The sequence below is a fragment of the Sparus aurata genome, chromosome 23 (assembly GCF_900880675.1).
Source record: "Sparus aurata chromosome 23, fSpaAur1.1, whole genome shotgun sequence".
Classification (NCBI taxonomy): Eukaryota; Metazoa; Chordata; class Actinopteri; order Spariformes; family Sparidae; genus Sparus; species Sparus aurata.
Genome location: NC_044209.1, coordinates 15,666,887 through 15,677,463, shown reverse-complemented (window position 1 = coordinate 15,677,463; position 10,577 = coordinate 15,666,887). Strand labels below are relative to the sequence as shown.

Below are 10,577 nucleotides of genomic sequence, written 5' to 3'. Positions count from 1 at the left end.
TTTGTCATACCAGAGTGTGTATTTTTAATTCTTAAGTTGTTTAATTGCTTATGAACAGTATGTTTTAAATTTCAACATTATAAGAAAAAAGACTTTAAGAATGAGAACAACCCAATGTGTTTGACAAACTTTAAGGTAGCCTATTTTACTTTTCCTATCATGACCCACAATCCCCACAAATGAATGTCAACGAAAAAAGGATGAAACATTGTGCTCTGGATGCCATGTCAGATAAAACTTTACTTCACGAAACACAAAGAATCAGAGTCAGAATTAAGGTTTAATACATGCCACTGTGCTTTGTGTACACGTGGAGTTTAAAAAGGTTCAAAATAATCACAGATCAAGATAGTAATTACTTGAATGGGTTAACAGTGGATATATTCGCTACTGTCAAAGGAAATGAAAAATAGCTATGTAGCTTTGAAGCGAAAAAAAGTATCTACAAATGGAATGTGCGTATGTGTGGTTTCTGTTGTTAACATTTAATATTTACAGATGAGGTATCATTGGTATATCAACTGTTAAGAAGTGAGAAAAAACTGCAAACTAACATGTAGCATTTGGAAACAGAAAACGTAATGAAAAACATAAATGCAGTAAGAAGAAATAGTGGTTTATCATGAAGTATGACATTTTTTTCCCAATGTCCTGTCAATGAAAGCATACTCCTTTTTATGTCTTTCCTTACCATGTAATAAATACTTTTCTTTTATAAAAGAAATCTGTTTCAAATCAACAGAAACTATAAATATCAGCTTATTTCATAAACAAAACATAAAGAAGGTCGAAAAGCAATGTCTGCTTTTCCTTTGGTACATAGTTTGCTTCAAAGACAATGACATTTACATACAAGCAAGAAGATGTTTTAATGGTTTAATAACTAAGCCATTAATTATATATGTTGGCAGCACTGTGTCCATGTCGGCTTCTATCTGCAGCAAAACATTGAGTTCATGTGCTGCATGTCATGTTGATTCCACTGAGGCAGAATTCAGTCTGTGGACTCTGTGTTCGTCTACCCCGGCCCTGAGAACGTTAGCCCCGCAGAGCATTGAACAGTCAATCTCATGAGAGAGTAGAAGACTGGCTTTTATCTGGGCTATATGACAATAATCTGCTGTTAGTCCCAGCCAAAGTCTTGACCACTCATCTGGTAGAATCTGTGGTTAAAGGGCCTGTAGAAGTCTCTGAGCCTCTGCAGGACCTCGGAGGGGATCTGTGGATGGGGTCTGCCCTTAGACTTTCCAAGGCAGCGAGGTCTGCTGCTCCCTTCTGGCTTCTTCAAGCAGGGAAAACCTTTGGTCTGGTTGAAGTAGAAGTGTTTGCCTGAAACGACCCTTTTCAGACCCAGGAAGTCCTGAACACGGCCCATCTCCCAAGCCGGATCAGACACCAGCCTCTCGCCACTAACAAACAGAAAATGAGACAAGGGGAAGTGCTGGAGCCAGTTCTCCAGATGTTTGGCGTAGAGGCCGATGCGCACAGCGCTCCACGAGGTGTCAATCAGACCTGTTGAGACATTTTTCAAAGCCAGGCTCTGGAAGGATGGAAGGCCTGGGTTCTTGGACAGTGTCTGGGTGTAGTCGGAGACAGCCCGCGTCACGGGATCCCTCACCACCACAATGAGCTTGGTTTGGCAGTTCATAGTGCAGATGCGGCTTGGAGCCTCCTTTGTGACGAAGTAGCTGGGTGTCTTCTCCATGGTGATCTGGCCATCCAGCGTCCGAGGCATCAGGTTCCTAAATGAAAAGAAGACATTGACTTATAATTACGATCAAGTTGATCAGAGCATTGTGTTACACAATAGTGATAACACACATCTAGCAGACACGGAGCAAAATTTGCTTTTATTTGGAGTATTTCTGTCCAGCAGATGAATGTAAATCAAATATTAATTCTCTTATTGCTCCATTTTTGGTCTCCACCGACTCCAGAGTGAAATATCTGTCTCTTTCACTGCTAATATTTCCTCTATGTTCACTAGCTAGTTTTTAATTTGCTGCTGTTTGGTGATGCATGGGTAGTGTACAGTTGGTTTATCAGAGCTTTGTCATTGAAAACAGCTGCCTAATGAAAGCAGTGAGAGTGAACAGAAACAGTAACCAAAACCAGTCTGGAGATAGAAGAGACAAAAACTTTCCAAGTTTGGGGATACTTCTCTGTGAAGCCCTACAAGCAACCTCTTTACATCAAACATAGATGTAAGGCCAATTCTCAACGTTACTAGAATAGCCTTAGTAGAGCGCATACCTCCACCAATGCAAAATAATCCTAAAGTCCAACTCAATATCAAGTAAAACATAGATAAATCCAACAGATCTGGATTTTTATTTGGATCTGCATGAAACTATACTCACTCATGGAGACCAGACACTTAAATAAATCTTTTTTTTCTTCATTGTGATTCATGCATTATTACCTGAGAAATAGAAAGAAAATTATAATAATACAAAAAAAAAGATAGAAAGAATTTTCCCTTTTCTGGACCCAACCCAAAGTAAACAGGGTCTGTTGTGGGCTAAAACTCATCCTCCATCCAAGTTTCATGAAAATCTGTGCCGTAGTTTTTGTGTGATCCTGCTGACAAACCAACCAACAAACGGACGGACATGAATGAAAACATATTGATAAATGCAGCTTTTTTTCAAAACGTCCCAGTAGCATGATCACTGAACCATTAGGCTATCATTGTAACTTTTAAAGCAGAGAGCCTGGTCTACATATGGGGTACAAATTCAGTGAAAATAACATCAAGAGACAACGTAAACACATTACATACACTAAGCATTAAAGTACCCCCAAATTCTGTGTGATTAAAGCTCCATACTCCATCGTGTGTTTATGTGCTGGGGCCCCAGACAGCCCATCTGCATCTCACTGTAAGGCCTGCACAAAGGACCATCCACTCGCTACAGGCCTGATGAGTCAAAACCACAAAGCCTCAAGAACCACTTAACAGCAATTTCCTACAAACCTTTCCCCCCTCTTCTTCCTGCAAGAGCAAAGTGCCCCCCCCCCCCGCGCCCCCTCAACACCACCTCCCTCACCTCCCCTCCGGGTTCCTGCAAGGACCCAAACAGACCAACGTGTGCAGGAAGTGCAACCAGGATGGCAAGCTGCTGAGCTCAGCTAGTGTGTTAAACACATGGCTGCAGTGAGGCAGGGGGGATGCTGTGTAGAAATATGGCAGTAAAAAGCCATGTGCTGAATTATGTGTTACTACAGTGCAGCGATGATGTATAATAAGCTAAACAAATGCCTTATCTCCTGAAATGTGTTTCCTTTATCTCTATCTCATATTGTGTGCACCTGCCATCCTATAAACTCTGAGAAAATGTGTTCAACAGCGGCTCATCACAGTTCAAAGTCACTGTCCCTCCCTTTACACAGACAGCTTTTATTTCTGGCGGACTGGCATTGTGGGTACTCGCCAGTCCCGGCGTTTCGTCTTGCGTCCACATTTGACATTGACATACTGAGTGAGGCCCAATTGTGGTGGACTTGGATTTCATAGACAAATTGTTGTGCATGACATGGAGGATGAGCAATGTTTGAAACAGCGAATAAATAAGTCTGTAGTTCATTTACTCCACACAACTTTTACTGTATTACTGGAAACGGAGAGCTTTCATGTGGCTGAGTAAGTCATGCAGTCTGTTTTTCTTTATTTGTTTCAGATTTAAAGTCTGCACAGAGTCCAAATGTCACTGACAAGAGGCCACTCAGAAAATGTAAATCACGGACGGACATCCAAGGAACATTTATTTTAATTTAGCCAGTTGTTCTAGTGAGATCATCTGCGGGCGAGCGCTGATTCAACTGTAATTGAAAAGCAAACCGTAGTAAAAGCAACAAAAAATAAACATGAATCGCTTTGAGACGATCATTAAAAATCAAACAAATACACTCTTGTCTTCAGCGTAGAAAGATTAACTTCACTTGAGCCTTGTGTGCATTTGCCAACATTATTTAGATTCTTATATTCCAGCTGAGAGAATGAAGGTTAAGCGGAGTTCTTTTGTGGAAGATGTGTTGACATCTAGCGGTGTGTTTGCAGGTTGCAACTAACTGCACACCCCTCTAGAGCCTGTGTTTGATTTGTCTGTTCTAATTAGCTTATCTTAGCTACGTTTAGCTTAGTTTAGGAGGGGGAAAGAGCTAGCATGTCTCTGTTCAAAGGTAACCCAAGTCCACTTCCAGTGCCTCTAAAGCTCACTGATGTACTCTACAGTATATCTGTTTGGTTAAGTCTGTGCAAAAGCAAAAGCATAAAAAGCAAGCTAATGCAGTTGGGTTAGCGGGTTAGCTACATCCTGTGCCGTGTTCCAATATCCATACTTTCCGTACTTACTATACTTAGTTTGAGTACGTAGGGTGTTCCGATATCTATCGCGGTGAAAAGAAGTGTACTTAAAGGACCCGGATGTTGCACTCATAACGGCAAAATCGTTGAGTGTGCAACGATGTACACTTTGCGCACTCAACGGCCGCCATCTTGTCTACGTAGCGGAAGAAGCGGAGGCAGGGAGAGGCGCTCCGCTCGGATTTTTTTTTTAAAATAGCTTCTGAGACAACAGCGCCTGCAGCGGAGCCATACTGCAGGATTGTAGGATTGTAATTGTTAAAAAGTAAAGCCGTAGATGTCTTATGTTCACCGTTCAAAGCGGGATGTTTTTGCCGCCGCGGCGGCTGTTGCGATCGTAATTTCCGGTAAGTGCACCACGGAGTATTAGATTTGGAACAATACTCATCTGCTGAAATCTGCGTACTTAGTAAGTGTGGATAGTGTACTACGTTTAAGTGTACTCATGGAAGTATGGATATCGGAACACAGCACTGGACTATTTCTTGGCCTGGTGCAGCTACTGTGGACTGAGCCAAGCTAGCTCTTTCCGCCTGTTTACAGTCTTTGTGCTAAGCTAACTGACTGCTGACAGTAGCTTTATACTTACAGAGTACAGAGTGTACAGACATGAGAGTGGAATCAATCCTGTCATCTAATTCTTGGCAAGAAAGGGAAAAGGCATACTGTATTACCCAACATGTAGCCTAATTCTATCCAGCTTTTCCCTAGCCCAAATTATACATTGAAGGAATTATGGGCTCAACGCTAATTGCTCATCCTCTTTCATAGAGCGACTGGTAAAGCTTATCATTCATTCACTAAGATCTAGGGTAGCGACTTTATTGACTGAATACAACTAAAACTACTGCTTAAGCCGACTGAGTCAATGCTTCTAAAGCACTGAAAGGACGATCATTGCGTCAGTTATTATGGTACTTGATTACTCATGGTAGTTCAGCCAATCACTAATGATTGGTTCCCTAGTAACCTCCCTGTTGTCCTCCCCAGTTATCTTGTTGATAACATTTGCCAAGATTGCCAAGCTTCATTTTTGGAGGAAATGTGTATGACCTGATGCATAAGATAAAAAAAAGGGTGAAACTCTACGCTAAAGGTTTTTTTTGTTTAGGGATGCACCAGTTGGGAAGTTATGAAGATCCTTCTGTAGTTCTGTTAGGAATGAAAAAAGTATTTGTTCTCAACGTGACCATGAATGTGAAGGAGGAGAAAGACTTCTCTGCTCTTGTGTTGGTTTCCAGTTTCTCCTCGTTACTTAAAGTTAAGCCGTTTCAGTCCACCCCCATTAAATGATCCCCATAATAAAAGACCATTAATTGATTATTATCCAACTACAAGAGCTGCAAATGGCCTATCGCTGCCTGTCTGTCCCCTGTTTATCTGTGTCTAATCAATACGTCTGTCTCTATATGACGGATTGTTCACTGTGTGTGCGTGCACTTTTGTGTGTGCGTGCACTTGTGTGTGTGTGTGTGTGTGTGTGTGTGAGTGCGACACACATGCGAGCACAGAGGTGTCAGTGTTTACTGGTGAGAAACTGAGCGCTCGTCTCCCTCTCTGTCCTCTACTCTCTCATCCATATACTCTTGGATTTGTCCTTCACTCCTTGACATAAGTGTCACTTCAATAATTGACCATAAGTTGTCTTTCCATACTCATGAATAGTTAATGAATTGTGGCTTGCCACCCCGTCCCTATCTCCCTCATCTCAATCTGCCTCATTATCGGAGAATCAATAACAGCCATTTTCTATCATAAATCTTTTCCTGTATGTGGTGTCAGGAGAAACTGTAAACAGATCAGGGATGATTAATTTCTTTTCAATTTCCTCATGCATGTAAAATCTATTGTTATGCTATATATGCTCTAACAAATGCAGCTCTGACATTCAACTTCGGGAAATAAACCTCTCAGTCAACTCCGTATGAATGTGCAGGGAGAGTAACTCGGGGCACGAAGATGTTTTCTATTTAGCTCGGTATTGGAAAGCCTTGCTGACTAGCCACATTAGTCTGGAACTCCCTGCTGCTTAAAGGATGTAGCGCTTTTCTTCCCTGAAGTGCTACAGCGCTGATTACACCACTGATATGTCTGGATCAGAAGATTAAATACTAACTCTGGCAACAAGGATGTGGCCCAGAGACTTCCTGCCCCCCGAGATTATGGGTTCTCCCGCTGAAGTGCTGCAGCTACATCCCCTCTAGCGCCCTAACGAAAGGCATTCTGCGCAGAGTCTAGAGCTGATTGTACACAAAAAGATCCTAAAAATCCAATTATCATGTCATTTCCAAAAACAAAAACAGATCTCGCATTCCATGGGTTATTATACTCATTTGCTGGACCATCTACGCCAAACACCGGCTCGCTGAAGGAGAGGCTTCTGCTCTGGCAGGCGTCTCCACGTCCAAAATGCTTTCATAGCTGAGACCCAATTAATGAGGCAGTGGAAAATCAAGGCCGTAAAAAAACGAGCCGGAGAGCAAACAACAAACTGAGTGAAAACATTTCCCAGCAGTGCTGCTAAGCTCAGAGGGTGACAGAAGGAGCCCGAGGGCCACGGACAGGCTGACAGGATGAGTGTGGGAACCTCGATTTACGCCTTCATGCCTGGGTGAAGCATGTGTTGCCAGTTTCCTCTGACCAGGAAACAACAGAAAAACAAATAAAATAAATCCCATAAGTTCAACAGGCAGCAAATAGAGCAGTTAAAGAAATTGTTTGACAGATCAGGAAATTTGCTTATTTATTTTCTCGCCGGGAGTCGAACTGCTCTCTGTGGCTCTGCAAGAATATGCACAGGGGTAAATTACAGGAACAGTTCAACATTTTGGAAAGTAGAGATACTTGTTTTCTACTCAAGACAAATTGGGGGCCAGAGTAACTGCTATCTGCTGCCAACTGTAGCCGTTAGCTAGTTAGCTCGTTAGCTCAGTAAGCTGTGCAGCTAGAAATCCGGACTAGGAGCTTGGAGCACCAAGGCAGTGTTGGTGTTTGCACCGCTACTACAGGACCCTTTAGACCAGCTTGGGGCTAGCTGGTTAGCATGCTAACTTGAGTAGGTATCTCTTCAACACTGTACAAAGAGCCTACATGGATGTCATGATGTCAAAGATGTTATTTCTTCACGTTCTGATTCTGAACATTTTTTATGTTTTCAACGAAGATTTTTAAATATTGCACCTTTAATTAAAGGCTACTACTGGTGAGCTTAGCTCACATAAAGACTAGAAACAGAGAAACAGTTAGCTTTGCTCTGTGCAACATGACTAAAGCGTGTTACGTTGTGAATTTTTGTGTCCTTCGGACAAATAAAGACTGGCTGTTTCCTCTAGTTTCCATTCTTTATGCTAAGCTATGCTAAACAGATTCTGAAGGTACCTATATGTTAGATTGACAGAAATGAGAGTCGCACCAATAGTTCTCATCCAGCTCTCCACAAAAAAGCATTTTCTTTGTGTGTTTTTCGCAAAATGTCAAACCTACCTGACTACACCACACTAACAAAGCACTAAGGTTTGCCATGACAGCACATCGACAGGCCAGCGACACACACACAAGAGGAGTCGTCATTGTCTGGGGGTTACTAAGAGCAAATGTCGCCATACTGTCTATATGTTCTTTGTTCATACAGGAACCTGAGCAGGCGACCAGGCTTCAAAGTGTCATGGACATCAAAGTTTGAAAGAGACACAAATCAACATGTAAAAACCAAAGGCTGCCTGAGGATGAGCATGAGACTGAGCAAAAACGTTATAAACAATGCTACACAACAGCTAGCGACACAGTGTGTATTGGAGCTAAAGCAATATTCGTCCCACACACAAACACACTAAACACTCGATGCAAGTGTCGGCCTGGAGGTGAATTTTGCCGACACCCGTCACCTCTCTCCATAGGCAGAGAGAGGAAGTGGATGGTTAGATCCCTCAGGGAAACCACACGACCGGCAGAAAGACCAATGCCACCCACAGATTTTAAATACATTGTTATCAGATTATTTTTCTCTTATGAATAATGATGCAGTAATGGAGGGTTTTCTCGACAGGAGGTGAGCTGAAGTGCTACACTTCCACAGAGACTACAGTGCTTTATATTTTCATCTTTGGTGGTTTACAGCAGGGTACCAGTGCAATGACTTTGAATATGAATATGTGTGTGCATGTGTGTGTGTGGGTGGGTGGCTGGGGGGGTTAAATCATACACATGTGTGTTCCTGTGTGGGCTTTTCTATAAAGAAATCAAATATTTTTTGTTGGTCAGTGGGTAATTAGTGACTTCATGGCGTCCAGTCATAATTACGAGGCTGAACAGGATGTTGGCATTTTGCACATGGAAGTAGCAGAAACACTTAACAGGGTGGAAGTGCTGACTGATGATGGGTATTGATAGAAAATGTTCTATATCCGTGCTAACGCCAAAACAGTTAATCTTTATGTTGTTTTTGTTTAATAAAATATAAAAGCCAAAAAAAAAACAACAAAAAAAAAAAAGGTAATCTAATGGCACCCTTACATTGGAGTCCTAAAGCTGGACATAAGTATTTTCCTACTTCTGGTTCTCTTGTCTTGAAGTCAGTGGCTTTTTCGTTTAAATGCCCGAAATAAGGTTACCACAGGGTTATGATATTTAATATAAAAGACATCATTCAATGCCCCATGCTTGAATTTTAAAGTGTTATCATGTAAATACTGCAGGTGCTGACAACACCACAAAGGTTAGACATTAAATGTCATCACACCAAACACAGAGAATCATCTACACACTTGCCTGTCTTTACTTTAGTTGCAAACTATTATAACTCTAACTTTACAACTTGTACAATCAATTTTTATTTAAGTGTGTTAATTATAAGACCCTTAGTGTGACAACAAAGACTTGTGACCACGACGTTGTTTGTTGCAAGTTAGCTTTTCTTTTTTTTTACTTCTGGTGGGTTATTTTCACTTAAAAAAAATCATAAAACTTGTGTTCTTCTGTGAAATTTATCTTGCTGAACAAAAAGTGTAAGCGTCATGAGCTTGTGTTTACCACAGAACACACTGAGCTGCTAGCGTGGCTGGATAATATTAGTACAAAGAAAGTGTTCAAAACAATTGTGCATATCTGTAAAATATCTAATCAAAGAAGTAGTCAACAAGACTTTCAGTACTGACAGTTTTTGATTCTTGATGCTTGGAAAAGGATTTGTTCCCATGTACTGTACTGATATTAGCTTGATGCTAACAGATGGTGGTTCTCTTGGTCGTTGGTTACAATTTGTTATTTAGGGTTATTTATATTTTAACTTGCTCAAAATATATTTCCACTGGAGACACCCATCAATTTCCAACCTGGTGTTATTCTTTTCTGGAAATAGCAGCGTAACTGAGCATGACTAACAAGTATCTGAAACATTTCATTTTGGCCAACTGACACAAACCATTATTCCTTCACACAGTATTTTCCTCACTAGCTAACTGCAGTCTGACACGACTGAAACCTCCACACGATTTAACAGGCGCCCCCAAAATGCACCACATTGCACCTCAAATTATAATAATTTCCACCATATGGGGTGTGAGTGTGGGCCGTTTCAAACCTTATAACATCACCTAGACCCAGCTCCAGCCAAACCCCACCGCCATTAAAACACAATACGACTCAGAACTACAGAGACCACTTCCTGGTCTGCTAGACCAATCACTTCGTGTTCAGCCTCTAACACTAATGGCCTCGGGGCTGGACACAGAATGAGGTGTTGGGAAAATCACCCTCACTCTGGAAAACATCGCCCCATGAGCATTAGAGTCCACTTTCACCATTTCAGCTGTCAAGAATCCTGACTGACATGTTAAGTGTTTGACTCTGGCCCCCAACAGAACACCATACACAGTCTCACCAACCAGATACGACAGAGAAGCTAATGTTGACAGCTCGTAAAGGAAGTAAAACAAATAACTACAAAAATTTAAAGTCATATTTACGAAATCAAAAATCAATCATGATTAATTTATGGATCAGTCAACCAGTCAACCAACAACTCAATATGGGCCTACAGGGAGATAAAATATTGCGTGGCACTCTGTCATGTCTGATCAATGCCTCGCAATATGCCTGTAATGTAATGCCAACACAGCAAAGACCTGATGAATTACAGCCATGACAAAAAAGTGAAGTAATCTAACTGCATAGAAGCGGGATCTACTCTAGTTTATGAACTGTAAAGGACAGC

General features: G+C 41.5%; 1 protein-coding gene across 1 annotated transcript in view; it reads right to left on the bottom strand.

The window, feature by feature from the left end:
* Positions 1 to 220: 220 nt before the first annotated feature.
* The window catches only part of LOC115575367 (heparan sulfate glucosamine 3-O-sulfotransferase 6-like), a 28,171-nt gene continuing 17,814 nt past the window's right edge, over positions 221 to 10,577 (bottom strand). The window contains exon 3 of the mRNA XM_030407391.1: positions 221 to 1,742. Within this exon, the coding sequence (XP_030263251.1) occupies positions 1,124 to 1,742 (619 nt within the window). The 3' untranslated portion in view covers positions 221 to 1,123. The remainder of the gene's footprint in view (positions 1,743 to 10,577) is intronic.